Source organism: Triplophysa dalaica, chromosome 4 (assembly GCF_015846415.1).
Source record: "Triplophysa dalaica isolate WHDGS20190420 chromosome 4, ASM1584641v1, whole genome shotgun sequence".
NCBI lineage: Eukaryota > Metazoa > Chordata > Actinopteri > Cypriniformes > Nemacheilidae > Triplophysa > Triplophysa dalaica.
In genome coordinates, this window is record NC_079545.1 from 11,412,448 (window position 1) to 11,439,292 (window position 26,845).

The following is a 26,845-nucleotide window of genomic DNA, read 5'->3' on the forward strand; positions in this document are numbered from 1 at the left end:
TACATACATTCTAAATTATAAACATCATGCTGACATCTAGATGTCTATATGACATCTGACATCCGACAGAGACATATTGCAGATGATCAAACAATAAAAAGATGTCTTGCGAATGTAAATAATAAACGTCCAGTGTGCTATCAGTGAATGCAGAGCAGCCCTAAAGTCACGGGTCTGATCTAAACAAACAATTGTCTGACTCATAAACATGCGTACATTGTATGCACTGTCAGTGCTTAGATGAAACTATTCCTAACAGTAAACAAGTAAAATAATAAACTCTGTTGTTGTCACGATTCTCTGTTACAAACTGACCTCGTCTTGGCCATCACTTTCCACCTCCATAATGTCAAGGAACATTGTGACATCATCTCACCCCACATAACAGTTTCCATGTCCCATGCATTCATTAGCAACCTACGAACTCCCCCTCTCTCCCACCTTCATCTTCCTCCTCCTCCTCTTCCATCGCTGAAGGACATGCTGGATCTATCGCCACCTCTCTGAGGAGGCTAATCCTCTTTAGCTCCAATTTTAACTAGGCCATTAATCCCAAAGGAGTTTATCTAAGCGCTGAGCACCTCGCACTGCTGACACTTTAGGCTACTCACCCTCCTCGCCTTCTCTCTCTCTAAGTAGGGCACGGTCTGGTCCAGCGAGTGTCACCGTCAGCACCCCTGTAACCACAGCCGAGCCTAAGCAGCTCAGCACGCGGCCGCAAACTCCTCGACGAGAAAGACAGACCACAGGTGAGAGCTGCAGGAAAGAGAAAGCAAGATACAGGAAGGAAATGAAGAAAAGAAGATGGATGAGATGAAGAAAATAAAGATGAATGTTTGGCCTCAGAATTATGGTGCAATAGCTGGGTGTTGTTTGCCAGCTCTGGACTAACATTGATTTAACTCTGCCCTCCAGGCCTGAGCAGATGGCTTATTTGCTATGTGCACGGATACTATGAATATGTGTGCGTGCGTGCGTGTGCTCAAAACTAAAAGTGAATTGCCCTTTTTCATCTGTGTGGGATAATAATAAACACAACAAAATGCTATTCTTATTACCTTTGTCTTGCTTTGCAGTATAAATGTGTAAGGATCCTACAGTTAATATAAAACATTTCCCCAGGGAATACACATAGTGATAAAACAAGTACCTTAAATGCGCTGCACATTGCTTTGGATAACCGTCTGCCAAGCGTACAAGAAAATGTATTTTCAGCTTGTTTTAAGCATAAGACCTACACAAAAATTAACACATTTGATCATTCGAACAAACCAAAACACACTGAAGACTCTGAAAACATGTCTCAAATGTATGCTTCTTGTTGTATACATTATATTAAGGAGAATAAATATACTGAATAGAATTTTTGTAGTAAATGTGTGGACTTAGAGAACAGTTCGTTTAAGATTTTTTTCTACTATAGTAGTCAATGGCGACCAAGAACTGTTTTGGTACAAGCATTCTTCCAAACCACTTTCTCTGTGTTTTCATCAGAACAAAGACGTTTATACAGATTTGGAACAATTTGAGGATGAGTTACCGATGACAGTATTTTTATTTTCGGGTGAACGGTCAAATGAAAAGTTCCCCCTCCTTTAATTGGAGTAATATAAGACTCATCTGGGCATGACCTATAGCCGACGCACAGAAAAAAGTCATAGTATTGACACTGTTTAACATCTTTCTGTTCTTTGTTGGTTCACACATTCCTTTTCTCCCATGCAAATGTTTTCTCGCTTTGAAGAAAGAGGAACTCATGGCTTTCAGACACAACAGTGAGATTCTTCACCAACGTGACACATTTCTGAACGAATGCAACACAATATGTGGCAATAGCAATGAGGGACAGAAAGACGTTTCCAAGATTTCATGTCATATCTTTGAAAAATCTCTTACGTAAAAAAGTCTTAATCTGGCTAAAAAATGTAAATTCTAATTTACAGATTTGAAAATCTGACCTGAGGTTCATACTGCAATGTCTATAATGAAGTGTTATATTGTGCACAAATTTAATCTCTCTCTATATAATGTAATATTATACTGTAGTAGTGTCCAAAAGTGATGTCAGTGGGCCTGTGTAAATCTGTTAAATATTTGCTTTAAATACCCCCTTAGTTTTGATTAAACCATACAAATATTGATTTTCAATACGAAACGGATGAACAAAATGATCTGGCTAAAAGGCAAACTACAGTGTATCACAGAATAAACGATTCATTCAAATAAACAAAAATGCATTGAAAAACAAAATGGCAGGAAAAATACACACATTAAATATTAAAATGTTGTCTGTTTCTATAGTTGTTAAGAATGATCAGGGGTAATATTTGGGAGCCATTCTCCTGGCATGCCTCAGTTTTGTGCATGTGTTGTGTGTAATGTTTTGCCAAGCCTTCTTAAATTCTTCTCAGAGCTGTGTTTCAGTACATGCCAAGTAGAGTACAACTATGCAACATGAATACAACGTTTTCAATCCTTTTTATGTTAGTCAAAAGCGAATGATCTGACGCATCCTGATCATATATATCTAATATAAATACATGAACTAAAATCTATCTAGTCTTCTAGTGCGCATATGATCTTGTATACGCAGCAGTGTAATTATTGGCTTTCAACAGCTGTCGCTCTGCTAATTCACTGCTGGCTAAGAGGCAGTAGACGTGCAGGTGAGTGAGTCTGACTGATAAAAGCCTTCCTGCTCACTGAATTTGTTCTTACGACTGATTAAGTCCCCAATCATTGCAGAGTTAATGAAACACCCTCGTGCAGCTGCACCTTCACTCGGGAGCTTTAATGAAGTCAGACACGGCACGCTTTATGGGTGGAGTGCTGATGGCACAATTTGGGGTGCTTGAAGTTTGATTTGTGAACATTTCTCCGCTGCTGAATTTTAATGCAGTTATTTTTAGAAATTGTATTTTCATATCGTCTGTCTTCTTACACAAACAAAATAATACTGTATAGCCTATGCGTTCATGGGTAAACAAAGACGTGAGAAGATGAAATGTGAAATTTGCTTATCTTTATTATTATCTTTTGAATAATATGATCTTTTTTCTATATTTTCAAAGAAAGACAAAAGCAGCTGCACAGAAAAGCGAGCATATGATTGAAATGATAAACGTCAAAGAGACCAGCAGCAGAACACACAGCAGTAAAGAGTTCAGAAGGTGAACCGGTTTGACCTCCAGCAGATCGGAGCTTAAATTGGGTCAAACCAGTCTGAAGTGAGTCTGGAATGAGCTCTTTTGTAAACCGAGAATGCATGACTGATCTGAATGACCGATTTAAATGGGATCAAGTCTTTTATAGGTGTACAAAATATAAAGGGCATAACATCCATGTTTCACTCTTACACCCTCTACTTTCTTCTCAAAGTCCTTGACATTCATGATGAATATGATGCTCCACCTTTCCATGCTTAAAAACGAACCTTCTGCCCTTAAAGGAACAGTTCACCCAAAATGAAAATCCCTTCTTCGTTTACACACCCCACGTTGTTTCAAATCTGTATAAATGTCTTTGTTCTGATGAACACAGATAGAAGGTCTTTTTAGAAGAATGTGTGATTTGTGTGACAGACTTCTGTGTTCATCAGAACAAAGAAATGTATACAGATTTGGAACAACTCGAGGATGCGTAAATATTGACAGAAATAATTTTTTGGGTGAGCTTTCCCTAGGAATAGGAAAGTTTGAATATTGAATATTACATGAAGATGACCAACGAAAAGAGAAAGCTAACAATATAAGCAATATAATAATAACATTTAAACATGGTGTATCAACTACCTCAAGATTCTCAATCTCCTCTCATCCATTTCTTTAACCTTCTTTAAGAACATTTACACATTTCAGTGCTTTACTTCTATACCTCAGAAGTATTTAATTTCCCGGCACTAGCAAAGTACATACTTTAAGTGCTCAATTGATGCTCAGCCATCCGAAACAAACCAAAACAGGATTGATATTCGAGAAAAAGTGGGCTGGCAGACAGAACATTAAAACGTCTCGTACTGTTACTCCATAAAAGCACAGTTCGTTCGAATGAGCCGAGTAATCCATAAAGAAAGAAAAGAAAGATTTGGCACACGTGAAGCCGAACAGAGATTTGACTACAGCATTCATCTATATTGTTCTTTCATACCCTCTTTGTCTTCATCTTTCAAAATGTCAGATTAACAAGGTACATCTCATTCAAAAGAAAAAAAAACAGAATGTGTTTCTTTGTGAAGCGTTAAAGTGCACGCAAGACACAGAATCCGTGCCTTGGGGTTCATTGTCCCAAGCTTCTCTTTCTCTTTCATCTTTATCCACCAATTCTTCATTTTCATGTGCTAAAAACATCGCTTGTGCTCAATCGCAGATGTATTCTCTGTGTGAGCTCCACAAAACAATACAGCAATTAATGGGAAATAAAACAGCCGAACTAATCTCCAGACGCTTCCGTGTTCTAACATAAGACAGTGAGAGAAACATTGGAGTTTTGAAATTGTTCAAAGGGAGGGACATTTGCCAGAAGTGCAGTGAAGTGTAGTTATGGTAACATTAAAAGGAAACGGCTCATCCCGTGGAGATTGTGTTCAGCCCAGCTGAATGCACTTTGTTCAGTTTCCGTATTAAAGCTCTTTGAGTGCGAGAGGCTTGTGAGCGCAGTTTAACTCTGCATATATTACTACAAATGATGCCAGCTAAATCTTTAATCCAATTTAGCGACAAATACAAAGCTCTTTCACCCTCTCTCTCTCTCTTTTCTGGCTTTCTTTCATCTCTGCCTCAGCTATCTTCGGTTTCACTGCAATTCCTCAGAGGACGGACCAGTGAAGTCCGTGCTGGAGTCTGCTTTGCAACTCAGCAAACAAGGCGATTGTTCTTCCAGTGTTTAAGTGAAGAGCAAAGTTTCATCTTGCTGTGAAAAGTGTTTTTGAAACAAACTACATACAAAAATAAATTGTAGAGTATATATTTAAAGGGAAAGTCATGTCATTCGGAACCTATATGACTTTCTTTCTTCGGCAGAACACAAAAGAAGATATTTTGAAGAATGTTGGTGACTGAACAACAGTGGCCTCCATTGACTTCCATTGTATGGGCACAAATCAGAACATTTCTCAAAAAATCTTCTTTTGTGTTCCTCAGAAGAAAGACTTATATGCAGGTTTTGGACGACATACGGGTGAATAAATAACTTAATTTTGATTTAAAGGGATAACAAAAAAAGAAAATTCTGCATGAATTACTCATCCTTGTTCCAAACTTGTAAATATTTCTTTGCTCTGTCCAACACAAAGATAGATATTTGGATGAATGTAAGCAAGCTAGATTTCCGGGGCACCATTGAACACCATAGTAAAAATACTATACATTTTCTGTTCAGTTAAACATTAAAGAATATATTTTGAACAATTTAGGAAAACAAACCATTTTTGACTACCCCAGAAATCTCAGTTGCTAACATTCTTCTAAATATCTTTCTTTGTGTTTCAAGGTTTGGAACGACTTGAGGGTGAGTAATTTTCCTTTATGGGTGGAGTATCCCTTTAAATTTGGGTGAACTGTCCCTGTAAGCATATATCTAGATGTGTATTAGTAATAGAGTAGGCCTACTAACTGTAAACAATGGTAAGATTGTAAAATAATTAAAAACGGCCGCAAAAAATATACTACAGGGACTACGACTCATCCAAGCACTGAAGTTATTTTTTGAAACACACTATTGAGTGTACTTTCCCATCAAGCCTCATGCTTTTAGCGTATAGTAACTTTACTCCATCAAAGGGCTGTTAGGTTCGGATGATCGGAGCTATCCAGGATGCGACTGGGCCCCTGGCATCTATCAGCTGGATGAACACTGGCCCTGTATCGCTCTTTTATATGCGCAGTATGTGCGCTGGACAGCAGCCAGATCAGAAGCAGAAGCGAAGCTTTCAACGGGAGAACATACATTCCACATCCACGCCGATGCTCTTTTAAAAGCTGCTGGTTGAATGTTTAGTCGACACGCACCTTATTGTGCGTTCGACCCACAATGGGGGCCGAGACCTGTGAGCGCTCGTGTGCGTGCCATCTTTGATACGCCGTGCCAGAGATCTGCGGAGAGAGCAGCTGCCCTTATTTTTATTCCTCCACCATCTCGCTTTCTGTTTTCCGAGAGAGATGGATAAGGAGGAAAAGACAGGCATAGTTTTTTATCTACACTTCTTGTTTGCTGGCCTCATATACGCACGCTCGCCGAAGGGTTAGACCCTGCCATGATTTCCCCGCGCAAGAGAAAGAGTCTCAGTTGTGGTTTGAACCAGAGGGATTATGGGATTTAGGTCTCTATCGTGCTCACTGTGCCGCCATATCTCTCGCCCTGTTACTGGCTCCTGTCTCTCTCCCACAGGGCCTGTGCCCTTCAAATACTTGGCTGTGTAACAATGGCTTGCTGTGCACAACGTCACCAGAGTTGCCCAGAACTCGCCTAGACATAGACGTGGATCTAGATGTAGATAACATTGATATAGATAGAAAGGCCAGAAATTGCATTTGATTCATTCCAGTGGAAAAAACAGTTTTGACGAATAGTTCTTAGCTATGATTTCAACCAAGTCAAATTCGGCTGATAATATACAGCAGGGATTTTTCAAAAGGTCCAATTTCTTAATTTCCTTCCAAACGTTTGAACAGTCATAACTTAAAGTGACGTGTTGTGTGGCTCTGAAACGAAATATGCAGGTGTAATATTGTGCAAAAAAAATGAAAATTCATCGTTTACTCACCCTCGAGTTGTTCCAAATCTCTATACATTTATTTGTTCTGATGAGCACAGAGAAAGATATTTGGAAGAACCAATCTTGTAACCAAACTACTGCTTTATAAATTTCTCAACAACAGTCTCAACAAGACTTGGAAAAATGAACTTTCTTTTGTAACTTTTTTGTAATCTCTCAATTAACATGCAACCATAAAGATGCATCTCTGTCTCCTTCAACTGTTCTTTGTTTGTTAACTTTGTTAATAATTCTCTCCAATCCTGAACCACGACCCCGCTAATCGGTGACCCCTGAGTATGTAGGCTACAAATCCTCTAAAATTGGATTCTAATCATGTTTACCTTATCATGACTGAAACTCCATATGGAACCAGAGCTGTTCCCCCGACAGCTAAACAGAACCAAAGATGAACTAATTAATGACTGTGGCACTGAACCAGCAGAGAAGAGCAGAAGAGAGATGGTTTAGTTATTTGAATCACAATGAGAGGTCGAAAGAGACAGAAAGACTGTCGACACAGAGACAGACAGAGAGAGAGAATAAAGACCCTCTGGAGAGAGAGAGCGGGGTATTGAATGAAAGCCCACATATGGATCTGTTAATGGGATGCTCTGACCCCCTCTGTCATTTCAATGGTTAAGTGACAACAAAATCCCTCACCGTGTGTCAAGGTGTGTGGGCACAGGAAGGATAAAAAAGAGTGAAGCAGTGAAGCAGAAAGACAAAAACTTGGTGAATCCAAATGAGCATCGAATGTAAAGTCTCTTAAATCTGCTGCTCCAGAAAAGTCTTAAAGGAACAGTACACCACAAAAGGAAATTAACTCACTCTGATTATTTCAAACCTGGTGTGTTGTAGAAAGGTTCCTAAAAGGTTCTTAAAAGAAACAAATATCTAAACAATGAAAAACCAAAAAAATGGTTGTCAACTTTGACAACACAGTATTTTATGATTACATTTTTGGGGTATTTCCTGGATTTTTTTTACATCTAAGGACTCGAAAGAACATAGGCGATGGGTTTTGTACTCCATTATATAATTTATAATGTCTTTATATACACTCTTAAAAAAAGGTTCTTCAAAAGATTCTTCGATGCCATAGAAGAACCTTTTGGTTCGATAAAAATCATTTAACATCTGAAGAACATTTATGTATTTTTTATTTATTATATACATTAACATTTATGTTTCACAAAAGGTTCTTTGTGGTGAAAAAAGGTTCTTCAGACTATAAAAAGGTAAGACAGAAATGGTTCTTTGTGGAACCAAAAACGGTTCTTTTATGGCATCTCTGTGAACCTTTTAAGCACCTTTATTTTAAATATAAATACATATTTATTTATTTTTAACGTTTTAACATTTTTTTGTGTGTTTTACTAGTATAGCTGCTTTGATCAAATTCATATTGTAAAAAATATAATAAAAAAAAATCATTTTCCGAATCTAATGAACCGTTTTTCACATCAAAGAACCTTTCATGAAACAGAAATGTTTTAAGATGTTAAAGGTTCTTTATGGAACCATACAGCCAAAAAGGGTTCTCTGATGGCATATAGCGTAGATAGCTTAAATACCTTAAAGTGTTATATATTTAAGAGTGTAGTTGTTTTTCGTAAGTTTATGAAACCTGACATGATAAACTGCATGAGAAGAGAGTCTTATACTGCTCCACTGAAGAGAGTAACTCATGCTTAAAAATTACTCGAATGTAACGATGCCGTTTATTTTTTGCGTACCGCCCCTTTAAGAATTGTGTGACAACAGCGTATTTGAATCAGTTTTATGATCCTCATTAAGTGAATCTTATAAGTACATCTAATAAGACAAGCCTTAGGTGAAACTGTCTCACTCTTTATCTTTGCAGGAAGGGAATTTCAGTGGCCCGGTTCAGGGTGCCTGAGGGGCCAATCTGCACAGAGGGCCACAGAGGCGCACACACTCAGAGACTGGAGACCAGAGCACTAGCATCGCAGCAATTATCCTGATTACCAACCAGGGCAAAAGCACGCTCCGGGGCTGCTCTGAACCCTCCGCCCGAGTCGTCTCTTGCTCCTAATCTTTCCATAGACTTGCCTTCTTTTAAAACTCACATCTGAGTGCCAGTCAATGGTAAGTATAATCCCGTTGGAAAACAAATAATTACTCAATGAGATGGTGATTCAAAGGACAGGTGCAGCTGCTGATGCTCCATATGTCTTCTTAAAGCCAAAGAAGATGAGAGGACTACACTCTTACAGATTCTATATGGGCTCTAATGCTATTATTCGTATGGAGGCTAAGAGGCCTATTGTTCCTGACACCAATCTGTCTCTTTGGGTGCACGAGGGCTCGGGCCGGTTCAGCAAAAAAGATGCTAAGCAAGGCAGAAAATAAATGGGTTGAATGTTGTATTGACTAATTGTTTTGGCATTAACAGACATTACAGAATTCTTATCATCAGCTCAAGCAAATATTAATAATAAAATATAAGTTTTTTGTCATGTTTCTTTTTATCACTCATCTTATTCCAAAACAGTACGTGGGTCATCAGAGATATTTAGCCATCTGGTTAAAGCTGTTCAAATTCAATGCACTATAAAACCATCTTAATGCAACTTTTGAGCTATAGAAACAGCATCGTTATTAGCATTTATCGATCAACACAATTTTATTTCTACTGTAAATTAATAAAGAAATAAAGAATTTTTCTGGGCACAAACCCGAGGGAGTGAGCGAAAGATAAAGTTGTTTGCCGCAGCGACTCCTCAAATCCATTAACACAGCAGAGACAGAACATAAAGGATGACAGGAACGGGGATGCAGAGAGGAAAAGCCCCAGGGATGTGATCAGAGGCGCATCTTTCACACTGACAAAAACTACACACAGGAAAATAGACAGCGTGCACACAGAAATGCTTATGGACTTATGCAGCTCCTCGTTTGCTCAACCAACATGAACTCGCTCACTTTTTACAGATTTCATCCCTTATCCTATGGACTGCAAACTGAAATGAAATGCTTGAAGATTGAGTTTAGCATTGTAGGTGCAGGGTGTATGTTGGAGTTCAGGTATTCTGCGTGCTTATATTCCCTACAGTTCTCATCGTTTGTCTTCAAAGCAAGCGGTGCGCTGTTATGAGCAAATCCACAGTAGATCAATACGGCACACTCTAAGCATGCTCAGTCTGACTAAAGCAATCGGATCTTACATGTGTACTCTACCGAGACACTACGGATATCCGAGGAGTTACAGCATTCTTGCTGTTTTCTGAAGAGATTATTTTACCAGCTCAGACATCAAAAAATGCTTCTGCTTCAAAGTTCATGCGAAGAAAAGTGAGAGGACTCATTTTTTAGAAAATCATCTTTAGGTTCTTGTATTGAATACATGTATGGTTTCCCCTGTGTGCAACAAGACAATAAAATACTTTTCCTCTTTCTTGTAGATGGTTTCAAAAGCAACAACTTAAACAAATGTAACTGTTCCCAACTTAAAGTCAGAGTTAAACGGAAATTGCAATCGTTTTTACTTTGGTTTTCCTGAAACATTTCCGGGTGAAAAGGAAGCTCAAAGGAGATATTAGTGGGTGTGGCTTGCATTTTTCACTGCGAATTGATTGGACGAGTAAAACAGTTGTTGCATCGATTTTGAAATGACATTCTCATGATTTACAAGTAGTTGGAAACATTTGAGATATTGTAGGTACTGGGCTGAACAAAATATATAACACTAGCATAATGGTTTTTGGACATTCTACTGCAAAATTGTTACAAACTGCACCTTTAAGTCCCGGTATACATCTGCATAGAATAGTCGCTGCAGGTTAACTTTTGAAAACAAACAGAATGAATAAGTTAGATTGGCTAGCAAGTTAAAAGTATGTCTAGCCAGTACTATTTTTGGTTACCAGGAAAATAACCATTACTTCTCTTTTTTTTCAACCTATCACTGGGTCAAAAATGACCGACCATTGGTTTATAAATGAACATATGATGGGTTGTCTCAACCCAAAATTCTAGGTTGTTTTAACCCATTGTTGGGTCAAATCCATATTCCATACCATATTAATCATATTTTGGGTTATTATTCACACAACCATTGGGTTTGTCCAAATTTGACCGAAAGATAACCCCCCAAAAATGTAGTGTGTTGGCAAAACGAACAAGTGATAGTTGTTTCAGACCTTTATGACTTTTTACCTTTATGACTTTTTTACTTTTATGACTTTATGACTGTCTTCTGCAAAACACAAAAGAAGATTTCTTGAAAAAAGTTGGAAAGCCCTCATTTACTTCCACTGTATGGAGGTAAATGGGGGCCAGTTAACATTGTTCTTCAAAATATATTTTGTGTTCTGCAGAAGAAAGAAAGTCATACAGGTTTGAAATGACAAGAGGATGAAGTAAATGCTGACAGAATTAACATTTTTGGGTGAATCTTCACTTTAAATGCGATAAAGTTGCACGTGTATAAAACAATAAAAAAACAATAATATATAACATATTGCCTTTTATACAATTATTGTACTATAAATATTAATATAAACTAATATGAATATAATAGTTATAGTTAATATATTGTTAGCCACTAGCCAGACCGATAAACAAACACAGACCGGAAGCTAACTTCAGGCCAGGCGCGTGCGTTCGACAAAATATAGGTCGCACTGGAATTAAGCACCACCAAACTGGTTTTAAACAATGAAGTCTTTGTCATCTCACTTTTGAGAGACAATCATTATATTCATTGTAAGCATATTTATAAGAATTACAACAATTAGATTTTTGTTAAATTTTTTGCATTTATCTCAATTTTATTTAGCTTTTTTGCTAATCCGTATTTAACAACTAAACTGCTGTGTGAATGACAGAGTTAATATTCATGAAAAAAACTGACTTTATAATGTGTAATAAAGTCCCCCCCACTCCACTCTTTATAGATCATCCCCATCCCACTGGCATTAACGAAATGCATTTGAATAAAAACAAGGTCAAAGCAAAGACATGGGTTTTTCAATAAAGTCTTGAAATCAGTTTATTTTGCACCTCAAAACAAGAAGGGAATGAGTATGTGGTACATTGGGAATGTAGACACAGCTGTAGTTTACATTTTTTTTGGTGTAAGCTCAGAGAAAACAAAATTGTTAATACAGTCATAATAATTGCACTTCATAAATCTAGACTGTAGTCAGCTCTTGCCTCCGACAGAACCCCCCCGTTGCCTCTCTCGAGTTTCTGAATTCAATTTACCGGTGAAATTTGACTGACAAAAGAAATGCTAATTTAACGCCGGGGACCGCTGTGCCCATCCAATTTTCCTTTATTTCCCCCTCTCTGTCCCACAAGGCATTAGTCTTCTCAGTAATCTAAGTGCAGTACATTCACAGGAAAGTCACAGTCGGAATAAATATTTCAGTGTTGAGACAAAGCTTACGAGCGGCCCCAACCCTGCTCGAAACCTCTAGCACGGAGCCGAGGTGAACACTCATCCTCTCTGTTTGAGAGAGGCACCACAATGATTGTTTTCATCGTTTCTAAAAGAGGAATGGTCAAGTGACACCTCCATAGGTTAACTCCCCTCAGCGATATCTATTATTAGCATTAACGGTTCAAAGCTGTGAGGGAGGAGTTAATTGCTCCCGAACCAATCAAAACCCTCCGCTCGGAAATGAAGAATTCCTACAACATACAGCTCATTTCCAGATTTTAAAAGCATTTCGGCATGTCAGAATATTATATGACGTTCCATTTAAAGGAACCTCAAAAATACCTGATCGGCCTAACCGAGCCGTTTTTGGAGAATGTGGATTCCAGTGTGTAAGTAAATAAATGAGAATTCTGTTGTTTGGCCCTTGGCGGCGATTCCACCATGAGAACAGCAGAAATGATACTGCAGTCAAAAGAGACTAAAATCAAAATGAGAGACTCTTAACGAAACATTTAAAAACCTAAGCATTTTACACTCGTACTCCCTTAGCAGCCAATGCATATTATATAAACTACAAATATATATAAAACAACAAAAATAGGTTCAAGTCTTCAAGTTCTTTAAATACATTATATTCAACTTCTAATTTCCAATCTCCTAGTACTCTCACAAAATGTTTACACCCCAAGCAGTGCAATTTCTATGAAAAAACATAATTCCATACCGCTAAGCTTTTTTAATTCAATGAAATATCCATTAACATAAAAGCACTGATCTTATCGCTTTTTTGGTCTTTGCGATGCTGTTATGTGGCCTTTTTCTATTACAGTGTTTACTGAGCACATGTATTTAACCATGGTGCTTTAAGACCTTCATCATCATTCAATCTAAAACTCGCAAGGAGAGACCATATTCACTTCATATAAACCATTGACTCTCACCCAAAACATAACATATTAGTCTGATGAAACAATTAAAAGGGGAAAATCACCAAAAGAAACGATTTAAAAACTTCCTGGTAAAAAAAGAAAACCAAGAATCACAGAATCCACGTTTAGGATCTTGCAACATTCCATTTCCCAGCCAGCCACTCTCTCAGCTCTGGGCCGAGAGGCACAGATTGGCTTTCCAGCATTCATTCACCATGTTTTGATCCAGATCTCCCCAGTCTGCTTGGAGCAGTATCACCAAATTCCACTGCAAATCCAGGCAATCCGCAATGGCAACATATCCACAGTTTTTGATTAAAGATTTTCCAACAGGTCTTTACGTTGGTCAGCCTGACCCATCGTCCGTCTCATCTTATCTGTAAACAGGGAGGCGGATGTGTGCGTGCTGGTGGTCCAACAGTCTTGGCACGGACACGGTCTCGTATCCTTTCCCCAACATCTGCTCCTTGATGCAGGGCGGATGGATGTCGTTGATCAGATATTCCAGCGACTGGAGACTGCCGCTCAACACTGATGTATTACAGAGACTTTTACTGGGCAGACTACAGCACAGACCACCCGTGCTGTCTATGGGAGGGTGATGAGGATGGTGGTGATGATGATGATGGTGATGATGAGGATGTTGGTGATGATGGCCGAATCCAAGCTCCCTGTGCCCCGTCGCCGGTCCGGCTGTGCTCGTGCCTCCAGGCAACTCTTGGGGATTGTAGCAGTCGCTGTCTGGCGTAACCAGGACGCTGTTCCACGGGGGCGCGAAGTACTGCCCGACCGAAAAGTTCCCGTGCATCCCCACGCAGTTCAATGGAGAGGAGCTGACCTTTTCGAGCCCACCCCCACCGCTCGAACTTGCCGTCATCGGATAACCTCTGGAAGAGGACAACTGGGCTCCACCCAGCATGATGGATCCTCCCGGGACACAGGTCTCAGGCGACTTGCTGACAGCGCCTCCTCCACCGCTTCCCCCGCTGTACATCCTCAACATCGCCTGCTGTTGTTGTTGTTTCTGCCACAGCAGGTAGTCCATGCTTTCGGGATACACCACGGCTTTCATCACCTCCCCATTCGGTCCTGGTAGCAGCGTCCCTGAATAGGCCACGTTTCCCTGCGGAGCCACGCTGGTGACGTAAGCCCCCCCTGAGGTGTTGACGGAACCCTGTTTGGATGGGCTCGGGTTCGGAGGTCCCGTAGACGTCCCGTTGTGACACACCTGCTGCAGAGCCTGGGCTTGGCAGTGCTGGTTGATCTGGTAAATGATGCTCTGGATGGAGGGAAGGTTAGACTGAGGAGGGAGATTCAGTCCTCTGCCCCCAGCCACGGGAATCACCGAGCTGGCCACAGTGACGTTAGGGGGAACCGACAGCGTGGTGGCCTCCAGTGGTTTGGGGGGACCTGTGTGGTACACAATCTGTCCGTGGCAATGACCTAAAGTGCTGCTGTTTGGAGGCGGATAAGGTGCCACCGCTATCTGTGCCGGAGACAGCTTAGTCCTCCTGCCCTCAGTGTTTTTGAGAACGCCCTTTGTGGAGGGTAAGAAAGATGAAGAGGATGATGAGGATGATGAGGTTGACGATGATACTTTGACGATCGCTAGCAGACCCTGGAAGCCTCCAGTGTGGATGTGGGGGTAGGGGCTGTAGCGTTGTCCGGTGGTGTCGTAACCATTCACAGTCCGATTAAGGTGCTTGTGTTGGGGGACCCTGATGTTGGTTGGGAAGATCTTAATGGACAGCGGGCTGTTGGCAGTCTTCTGCGCGTAGGCGTCCAGCTCTGCTGTGCTGGGGTAGCGCGGGGAAGGCATGGGGACAGTCTGCTCACCTGCAAAGCAAACAGAGAGCAATGTCATGAGACAGGCATCATATCTGAGATACGTGTTGTTTCAACAATTGTGATGGCAAATATTGGACTAAGCCAATACTCCTTCAGCTGAAGGTCACACCATTGTTCCCTCTAAAGTTTGCCATATCCTTATCCATATGATAATTTAATCTTTCTGACTTGATTTGTGTAGTTTATTGCCACCAGTTTTGCACACTTGCACACAAAGAACATCAATGTAAACATACAAACTGCAGACACAAAATATATTACAGTATATGAAACACGGAATGGTTTTAAACCCTGTCTCCCTCTAGACACTGTATTTTTTTGCATACCCCAGTTTCTCTCCCTCTATCTATTCCAGAGAACGTTTATCCCTGGATAAATAGCTCTTTTTTAACTCGAAATCAGGCACCCAAGGCATTATTAAACCAGTGCTTTGTGAAATTAATTTGGCCTCTCTTTTGTTCAAAATTGGGTTACCCTTGGAGACGGAAAGGAGAGCGAGCAGGAAGTAAAGAGGATAAAAGACTTGTTTAATTGCACTGACACATTTGAGATTTATAAGTAGTACCAGCAGGTCTTTAGCCTTGACCAGGCCAATTTCTCAATTATTCAATCACACCATCTCCAATTGAGGAGACAGACATACATCACCCCTCCCACAAACCTCCAAAACTCCGCCCACAGGGAATTTGTAACCGGGTTTCTACAGCCAGAAGAAAATAACTGCAGCGACCTCAAACTGGAGGATTTTATGTCGAAAAATTGTACAAAATTGTAAAAAACTCCGTAAGTCTTAATGTCTGTCTTTAGACAGCAAGATAAAGTGGCCAGGCGGCCGGACCCTGTTCGCCCTTGATAAAAGCACCCTGTATCTAGAGTTTTCTGAGAAAACGCTTTTGGGATTCTGAGAAAAGGGGTTGGGAAACAAGAGGAAAGAGCAGCACGAGGCAGAGGATGAGCGGAGGTGAAGGGCCGTGGTGAGATTGGATTTAAACGACATTATTCAGGCAATTTCATGGCTACTTAGTTCAGTGCTACAAAAAGGCAGAGGGGGAGCAGGCAAAGCACTCAATTTACAAGTGATAAATCAACTGCCACAAATGACTACCAACCCTTGCAAAAATGATATTTTAAAGAGAAGCATTTCTGCTTGTTTTTTATCGTTCCCACTTAAATTAAACCGCCGCAAATGGCGGCGTCAGCAAATGTCAGAGTGATTTTCCCAACCTCAAGGGATCCAGCTGTGAGGAAGTTGTCAAATTTCAGATTGTCACACTTCGGACGCGTCTGAAAGTCTTCCTGGCTTCCATTAAGCTGCCACAGTTCAATCACTAATGCAGCTAAATCTACAGCATCCATGTGCTCTAAGCCCTTGAAAATCGAATGGCATGTTAAAAAAAAGTGCCACGGGAGAACTGTTGATGTTGCATTTAGGAAACTGCTTAACAAATCCCTAGCAGTAAACGTCTGTTAAAAGTCAAATCAAACTCAAATCTTCCGGCAGGTAGTAGCAGTATCTGATCTTTTGGAACAAATAATAAATTGTTCAAATATTTTTGACTCCACATATTCATTACATTTGCTTAATTTGAAACCAACACACTTTTTGTGACACAAAGAAGGTCACAAAGAAAGAGAAAACCTTGATATATTTCTACAGCAGGTGCACAGAGGTTTGAAGTGGTCGGAGATGCATCTCACTCATTCCTCTGCCCAAAACGGTTTCATGTATATTTATAGGACGTCTCGCTTGAGCGACCGGCTTCAGACCACAGCATTTCAACGGAATTGGGACCAGGCCTATTGACGTTGGCAAAAAATATAAAATTGCATCCGTTTGTGCCTCTGTTGCTGAAACACACCTCTGTTTTGGATCACTGTCATACTCACCTCTTTCGGGTGTATATCACACAGACAGAAACTCCTAAACCAAACTATCTATTATTCTCTCGTGGACTTTGAGACCTTCAGACTCTGAGGTACCAAAGCAAAGCATGCTATTATGTTTCCTTCCTCATGCATCACAGTTGGACTGATGGCTTTGGTACAGGTAAACAATGTTGCTTTTTCAAACCCAACCTTGAGACTTTAAGAAAAATGAAACTCGTCTGTTTCAACTCGCAAGCAACTCAACTGAAAAATCATTTTTTTGGGCAAGATTATGGACTGTCATATGAACGCCTTTGTAGCCCTTCCTTGTTATTTGAGCATTCTTTCTATAAAAAAACAGATAGTTTTGGGTCTGGATGCCGTGTATTGCATCATGTCCTTATTGTGCATATTACAATACAGCATTCATACAAGTCAACTTATAATCTTGAGTAGGTTCACATGACAAGGACTTTCTCTTTTAGTGGCAAAATAGCAAAAACTGTCTTAACAAAAACAAAGATTCTTGTTAAAAATGTACACATTTTTTAATTAAACCACTTGAAGATATTTGGTTCCTAACCATGTCCTTTAGCCGTGAAAATACTTATAATTCAACTTGTTCTCTATTTTAAATACATTTCTAATAGATTTTTTTTTAAAAGAGAGACCTGTCTGATGTTCCTGACTCCACTGACCTGACCTCAAATTTTTTCCATCACGACAACGTTGAATTTTTTTTGATATGGAATTTTTAAAACACTGCATGCCATTTTTCTTTATTTAATTATGCAAGTCCAAGACAAAGGTCAGGTCACATTTTAAGCAGCATTAATGCAGAAATCCGAATAATTCTAGTGATTCGCCACTTTGTACCGACTTATGTCTAATAACTCCTTTGAAAGGATTCCTGAGACTACAGAGATCCGGCGTGTAAAGCCTGTACGTTAGTTGGCATTTTCTCGGGCAGCGGATAAAAGGATGCTCATCACCTCGCTGTCACAGTCTAATTGGAGTTGTTCTAAATGGGTCAGATGAAATAGGGGGCTGTCGAGCATCTGTCCAGCCCATGCAGGGCCAGAGCAGGGGCCGACACTTTCAAGCCTCTCGGTGACAGCAGCGCCACGGTGCTTTGATGTTTCTCCGACAGCCAGCGCAGAAGTATGGGTGGGGAGGGTTTGCAAGAGTGTGTGTGTGTGCGACACGACCAGACTGACAGTTTCCTCACTTCATTGGCTCCAAGAGGAAAAAAGTGGATTTCAAAGCGCCGTCACTGGTCCGTATGCAAATGGAGGAGCCAACTTTCTGATCTTCTTCACGTAAGGGGGGGGGGTGGATGGGATGAATATCTTTGATCATCACATGGTTTAATTAAGAAACAGCCTTTGCCATGTCACTCTCCCTTAGGTTTCCATCTCTCTCCTCCCTTCAATCTCGCTGCCCGATGGGGGCGAAAACGTGCTAACTATCATTAAAGCACGGCTAATGCTATCGTTGTCCGTTTTTTTCGGGTGACAGATGCGTATTTTCCGTGCCTAAAGAGGTGTGTTGAATCTTTTCGTACAATGGATAAAGCCGATGTTGCTGTCTTTCTCTCTGTGCCTCGCTCTTGTTTGTCAACAGGCTCCCAGACCCGACCTGCCATCAAAGGGTTTCACACTTCACAGGCCACGGGGATTAGAGGCCTTTCAGTCACACAGAGCGGCTACAACCCACGAAGACCTCTGGCTATTACTGCAGCTATGAGCACAGGGAGAGACGGACAAGATGGTTTGAAGTTGCCATCAATTATTTCTAAACCTGATTAGATCAAAAGAAAGATCAAAAGAAAAAAAAACTTAAGACTTCACCCAAATATGAAAATTCTTTCATAATTTACTCGACCTCATGTGTATGCCAGCTATATATGGCTCATCTCTCTGTTAAACAGAAAAGTATATTTTTTCTATAAATGAAACAATATGAGAGCAAACGATTAATATTTGAGCTCATTTAGCGATGAGTTGTGTATCCAAATAAACCGATCAGTGTGGCATGTCAATAATTTTCTAATCTTATTGGTTCTTGCATAAGAAAAGCTCAAATTGATAATAGTTTCTCTCACAAATGTATTGATTTACTTCGTAAGACACTTTTGGCTCACTGGATTTCGATTACTTTAAAGATGGCGTTATGCAGTTTTTAGTGGCTTCAACATTGTGACATGACAAATTTTATATAAAATTATGTATTTTTGTGTAACAGAAACAAGTCAAATAGTGTACATCCCGGATGTCATGAGGGTGAATAAATACATTTAATAAAATATAAAAAATATATTTAGGTGAGCTAATCCTTTAATCTGACATCAATGTTGATTCTTTCTGATGTAAAGTAAGCAAAAGTAAAATTATTTTAATTTAAAGACATAAAAAGTCTTCTTAAGAATCTAGAATAGCACGTCCATGGACCTCCTTTAGTGTTTTTCATATATTATAATGACCTGCTTATAATCCCACTGTCATAAAAAAATATCAAAAATTCAAAATATCAACCAAAAAATTATCCAAAACAAAAATATCAAAAAATATATAATTGTATGTACTTTTTTAAATGTATAAATATAGTTTAAGTAAGAGTAATGCAACACAGGTCCATGTCTAGTAACATTGACTAAAATCTCATTCAAATATAAGATATATGTTCCTATGAGAGACTACCAGATGGACAAACGTACCATCTGAACTTTAAAAACACAACTTGACAAGCTTCCTCACACTTCCCCCCATGAATAACACCAACATTATCTGTCACACAGGCCTTCCCCTGAGTGTGTGTGCGTGAGATCTTTCATCGGCTCAGACCTGCGTGACTTATTGGTGCTCGATGTCTGCGATCACGCTTGCGAGCACACTACAGATGGCGTTCTGTGATAAACACAGACACTCACAACTAAACACACAGAAACACACCCACAGGACAAGCTCAACAACAAATCCACACAAGAGACACGTTCACAGCACAAACATGCCACAGACGCAAACAAAACATACTCTGAAAACAGGCAAGCACGAAACCACATACTAACACATACATACACACACACACACACACATAAACCGGATTGGTGGAGTGAGGTGTGTTGTGGTTACTCCTGTTTGCAATGTTGTACGTGTGTGTTGCGTATGCTAATGTGGGGCAGGCGTTCTAACAGGTGTCTGCATGGGCGACAGTCTGCAGTGCCTCCTGGGTAAAATGCTTCACACTTGCTTCATCTCGACATGCGACAGCCTTGTACGGATTAATTATTTCCCTTGAGGATAGCAGCAGTCCTTTTCCTTCTCTCTCTCTACAGAACGAGAACTACCGTGTGTGTGTGTATTTGCTCTCACAAACACTGTGTGAACAAGAAACAAAGTGAACCGGTTCAATCTTGTCCATTTATTACCCATTACTCCTCTTCTTTTCTCTTGCCGTTCTGATCACGTGCATTTACCAACAATCTTATCTCACTACCGTCCGCAGCGAACGTATTTGCTCACGCTTCGCGTTTTCAGCTTTACTGGCGTATGTACAAATGATCCGGTCCTGCCAGGCACACAACCTTCGGAGAGAGCATGAGTGAGGGAGGGGAAGATTGCGGGAAGCTGGATGGCAGGGGGATAATTAGCAGAATGACCTCTGTCCTTAATCACTCGCGGCTGGCACTGAGTGCCCGTGTGTCGGAGTAGCAGTTCTCTAAATGCCATCTCTCATTACCGCCAATGCACCTCACACACACAGAATGCACAGTAAAAGACATCAAGACCTGATCCCTGAAACCTCCCAGCCATCCCGTCCGACCTCGCGCACCTACGTTCGGAACGCTGCCCTTCCATCGTAGAGTAGACGGGTCGGGTTGAGTTGTGTACGGGTCAGCTTGGGATGCAGATACACCAGACGGAGAGCTATGGAGGCTGGGATGTGCGTCCTTCATGCTCCCTGGGCTGCCCTTGAGCGAGCATGCAGTGTGGAGGAGGCATAATCCTAAATACTCAATTAACACTACTCTAATTAGCAGCAAGCGTGTGTATGCGTGCACTCTTTATAGGGGAGTTAGATTTAAAAATGATAAGAAGGAATATGAAGATGAGTGGGTAGAAAATTGCTAATGGAGGTCCTAAAAATAAGTTGAGTTTTCTGTACAAGTACTTTATTCGTTCTTTAAAGCAGTGCATCGAGAGAGAGAGAGAGAGAGAGAGAGAGAGAGACATGTGTGCTTAGGGATGCATCTGCAAGAAATGATGCAGTGATGAAAGAAAACTTGTGACACAAAATTACCGAATATTTTCAGAGCACCGCAGTTTCAATTAATCACCAAGAAATATCCACTTCCCATAGCGATTAGAAAATTACATATCATAGTACCAAATGTTAGTACCAGTACTAAAATGTTCAGCATTAAATATATTCTGCCCAAAATATGCAAAGAACAAGAGGTTAAAAAAGCCGGAAAAATGTTGTGCAGATCATGCTCACACATTGAGTTGTGGGGTTTAACAGCTACTGCCTGTCTTCATCAGAACAATGAATACACATAAAACCACATCAACCCTTGGTCTTACAAATATGGGTTGTTGCACAGAATAACAGGAACTGATTCTGAGAAATACACACATGCAACGCAACATCCACTGGGTTTTGAACATTTTCCCTTTTTGAAAGCAGGCTTATTACCGCACTGTCAGCAAACTGTCAAAACAAATGCTCAAAGATGGGACCTAACATCGACTTCAAAGGATTTTGACTATATACCCATGCGAACACCACACCCGACCCTGGCAAGTTTGGGCCAGGCCAACTTTCTTTTCAATTGCAGTCAGGTGCAAGCTGTGGCCGCTCTTTGTCTATTATACAAATATATAGTATAATGCAATGCAAGTCGCTTTGGATAAAAGCTTCTGACAAATGCATAAAATGTGAAATCTTCTAGGTGTCTATATGACATCTGACAGAAAACGCCTCAAGAGATGCATTGCAGATAAGCAAACAATCAAAAAATATGTTTTGCAGATATCAAATAGACGTCTCCCACATGTATTTGTGCTATCAGGGATAGAGAAATATCTGGGATATATGGCATCATTCAGGCACCTTTTACAACACTTACTCTGATAAAATGATTTAGGAGACTTTAATTGCAATTTTCCATTTAAATATTTGTAGTTTTGCAACAAGTGCAAACTCCCACAAAAACCACACAACCAGTGTTTTCTGGCTCTATCACCCTATCAGCAGTGAAGTGGTTTCACAAAAGTGGGACGGGGGGTGGTTGGAGAGAGAGAGAGAGAGAGAGAGAGAGAGAGGCGAGCGCACTAGGAGCTTCTGGTGTGGTTGTATTTTAAACAATACCTGCCTGTTGCTAATGGCCGTGTCATCTGCTCTTCTCTCAGACTGATTACTCAGCGATTACTAACCCAGGCCCCCAGCCGCCATAACAACCGTTGCAGGCACAATGGAGCTCTGAATGTGGCAGCTGTTTGAAGCTCTACAATTAACCCAGCATGCCTCTGTGTGCCTCTGTGCCTCTAATTGAGTGGCGAGCTGAAAGAACGCGCCTGTCCTCCCCCGGACCTCCTGCACCACAGGCTCGGCTACACATCTCTGCCCCTTTCAAACACACACACGCTAATGACAATAATGGCACAGGATTGGGGACCTGTCTTCCTGTCTGCCGAATCCTGGAGAGAGATGTGAATATGCATAGCTTGATAAAAATAGACGCACTAACGTATTGTTTCAAACTCATTATTGTTGGAAAACTGGTGATCAAAAAGCAATGTAAATAAGAGTGCACATAATGTCGGTATAGTATATGGGCAATTCCTTGAAAATGTCAACCTTACCATGATAAATATTTTTTACTTTTGTAACAGCACAGATATCAACATTTGGTGGTTCAAATACCCATGTGAGGTCTCTCTTCACGTTTTTATAGCATTTGTTTTATTTTAGGTGCATGGTTTTTCATAGTCAGGTAAGTGTCAATTTCAGGATTGTCACATCTATAACTGTACATATTCCTCATAAATGGACACATGAAAATTAAATTAACTATTTCATGTTCTATAGAGAGGCGACTCTTCTCTATTCCTTGGGTATTGTTGCTTTAGGCTTGTGCATAATTAATTCCTTTTAATTTATATTGAACAAGATGGTTCAATATATTCATTAACAAATACATTCTCTGAGTATTTTTATGTCACGTCCATAATGCTTGAATTGCCCATATACTGATTTTGGTTAATAGTACTAATATGATGACCAAAATTATACAGATTTGGAAAGTCTTTAAAGGAGAAATTAACCAAAACATTCTGTCATCATTTATTATGACTTGTTTCAGAACGATTTTGTTCTGATGAACACAGAGAAAAATATTTGGAAGAATGCTTGTCACCAAACAGTTATTGGCCACCATTGTCAACCGTAGTAGAGAACATTAAAATGGCAGACAAAAGTGCCCCAGAACTATTTGCTTTCCTACATTCTTAAAAATATCTTTTTTTGTATTCAACAGAAAAAAGACATTTATTAAGCAATTTTTGCTGTCATGTTAGTCAGGGGGTGTCCAGTTAGGTTACAAGCATTCTTCCAAATATCTTCTCTGTCTTCAGCAGAACAAAGACATTTATACAGATTAGGAACAACTTCAAGGGTGAGAAATTGACGACTGTCCCTTTAAGAAGTCTGTCTACTAAGTGTGTTGCTAAGATTAATTTTCCTATTTAAATAAAATAATTGCTGCCAGATTTATAAAGAAAGGCTTGTGTTAACAGGCAGGGTCAGTTAAAATGAAAAAAGCTGTCTAAAGCCTCATCTAATATTTTGTTAGGGCCAAGATCTGATTTTAATAGATTCATTTCCTGCTTAGTGTGCACTGGCAAAACATTTCAGGGTTACTGAGCTATTCCCCCCAGACAGCAGCCAGTACCCAATCAAAGGTGAATCTCTGAGCTAATAAGCGCAGGGGCTCCAAGTCAAATTAAAATGCACATGAATAATGTGCTTGGTACTTAAGACCTTCTCTGAGGAAATATAATTTTTAACATTATTTTTTGCAATATCTACCCAAGGATGACACAAGAAGTTTAAATGTGTAATACTTCAACGTGACATCACTTAAAAGCCAATTCCAAAATAATTCAATAAAAAACACAACGTGTTTTGGAAAGCGCCTGGTCTTTCTCACACACACTATCCATGTTGTTTTAAAAGTCTGAAATCCGTTTTACAAACAATACACTCCCACTCCACCGTCCTTCTCGATCGTCCGGTCTCCTCGTCGCGCTCTCATCTATCTCTCCATTTCTCTCCCGCTCTCTCTCTTTCTGAGTAAGCGTGTTTCATTGGGGGTGCTTGCCGTCTGAAATCACCTCAGGGCGAACACTTTATTATCTGCGGTCAAAGCGTCACTACAAATACCATTCTACACACACAAGTGTCACTTTGCATTTGTCTACTCACAGCCTCTATCAGGCAAGCAGGGCCAGCCTATCTACACACACAGTGTGGGAAAACAGACAACACTCGTTCCTTTTCCTGCTTATAAAAACCTTCTGCTTCATTATGAAGAATAAAATACTGAAAATATGTGAAACAGTTATCTGGAATACTCTAATGTGATAGGTCAGTCGTGCTTATTAGAATCGAACAGGAAGCTTTAGCTTAAAGGGATAGTTTACCCAAGAATGTTTATTCTTTTATATTTTCTCAACTTCAAGTTCAAATCTGTATGACTTTCTATCTTCCGCAGAACACAAAAGCAGATATAGTGAAGAATGTTGGTAACCAAACATCATCGGGCCCCATTGAATTCCACTGCATGGACACAAAACACATTCCTCAAAATATCTTCTTTTGTGTTCTACAAAATAAAAAGTCATACACAGGTTTTGAAAGACATGAAATCGAATAATAATGACTGAATTTCTATTCAGGGGTGAACTATCCCTTTAGTCTCATTGAATCTGTATTGTGATTTTTGCTTTTTGCTATTCAGCACCCAACAGCTTTTTCTGCCCTCCATACTCCGGAGGACAACGTGAGGTACTAGAGATTATAAAGAAAGATGAGTAAGAGATCCTCAGTGCTTGTAGCAGTATGAGAAAGATAACAGCCCCTCCTCTCCCTGAGGAGAACTCCACAGACCCCATCCGCTGGCTCTCCTCCTGACGCCTCTTCATCATCCACAACAACAGTGCCAGGAGCTGACGAACACTGTCCTCCTCACGCCCGTGTGGAATACTAACCGTCAGCAGACACGTCAGGGGCATTGTGGGACGAGAACTGGGTGACTTTGTTTCGGTTCGCCAGTTGGCCGTTTGGCATGGGGTGTGAGGGAAAACAAAGCACAAATCCAACAAGCGAAACGAAATGTATATGGAAATGAACATACAGCTATTTTGCTGTGTTCTTGTGGTATCTCAAACTAAACAAAGTATAATTTGATTAATACTGTCATTTTAATCATTAGAAAAAGTTCAATAGTAGAGTTTCAAAGAAAAACTTTTAATTCATCAGCAGGTTGTTGTGTCTTTTAACTTTATATAACTTTTTTTAAACGTCTACAGAGGAAATGAAAAGGGAAATATTTCCAGAAACCCAGACTGTGTTCCATTCATTTCTCGACGGTATGGTATTTTATGAGACATGTTTTGTCTGTATTGTGTCGGCACCTGCTTTGAGACAAATTCTTTTTATATCTTAAACCACGGTAATGAAGCTATAAAATTCCCTTTCATCCCATAATCCACCTCCTGTCTCTGGATCTTATCCAGCCCACCGACACGCACACACCTCTGCATGTGGAGGTCTACCGATAACCACCCACGAAAACCAAAACATGAAGGGTACCATTTAACTTTTATACAGCAGAGAAAAGAAACCACCTCAGCCAACCCACATACGCCAACAGAGATGGCAGGGTCACTGAATCGACAGAATGAACAGACCTCTATATCTGAGCATATCTTTATGAGAGAGTGAGAATTTAAGTCACTGTAATAAAAGTTGTCATTGCAGAGAAAAAAAAGATTATGGGACTGACAGCATTAAGGGATTAACAAATGCTTTAAAGAGTGCAAAAGTCAATTTCGGAATTAAAATTCCTATTCATTTGATCCATAGGGAAATTGGTTTTTAAATTATGAACCTAACAAATTAACTTCCAAATTAAAGGCAGACCTACTATGAGCTCAGAGGCTGTTAATGGACGATAAATAATCTGAAGTTATTTAAAGCGATAGTTCACGCAAAAATAGATTCTGTCATCATTTCTTCACCCTTATGCACTACAAAGCCTTGATAATTTTTTCTGTGAAACACAAAAGATTGGTTTTGTGTCCAAACAATGGAAGTCAATGGGTTTCCAGTGTTGTTTAGATATCAACGTTCTTCATACTATCTGCTTTTGTGTCCTGCAGAAGAAAGAAAGTAATAAAAGGGGGTGAGTAAAGGATAAAATAATTCTCCTTGTTGAGTGAACTATCCCTTCCACATCAACACATTTTTTTGCATTTTTAAGTTGAATTATTTATATATATTTTTTTGATACATCACACAAAGAATCTCATTGTAAGACTCTGATGTTAAAGATAATGAATAGATAACCCGAAACACGAGAAAAAACTTCAACTTCACTTTGATCTAAAAAGACAACCTCCTTCCTGACTGGTCGATTAGTATCAGGAAGCCTTGTCAAAAACAATAATTCACGAATAGCGTGGACACGCGCACGCCGCACACATACACACACACTAAGATATAAGCACAAAAGCAGCAGCTAGACAAATCGAAGCATCAGACCGAGATTACATGGACAAACAAGATCTCAAAGGAACAAACAAGATCTCAAAGGAACATATAACAGGTGGAAAAAACTGCGGCTGTGTGTGTGTCCTGACAAATCGAGGGATCTCACAGGGCGAGTATGCAGGTAAATAGAAAAAGAGGGTTTGCCTGCAGCTAGCCTGGAGCAATTCTCAACCCTTATGCTCTCCCATTTAGAAAACAAGCCCACCA

The 26,845-nt window shown here is 40.0% G+C and overlaps 1 protein-coding gene across 3 annotated transcripts in view; it reads right to left on the reverse strand.

The window, feature by feature from the left end:
* Window positions 1–11,738: 11,738 nt before the first annotated feature.
* Window positions 11,739–26,845, reverse strand: part of fam222aa (family with sequence similarity 222 member Aa) — a 51,190-nt gene continuing 36,083 nt past the window's right edge. For all 3 annotated transcript variants that reach the window (XM_056745871.1, XM_056745870.1, XM_056745872.1), the window contains one exon: window positions 11,739–14,926. In XM_056745871.1, the coding sequence (XP_056601849.1) occupies window positions 13,464–14,926 (1,463 nt within the window). In that variant the 3' untranslated portion in view covers window positions 11,739–13,463. The remainder of the gene's footprint in view (window positions 14,927–26,845) is intronic.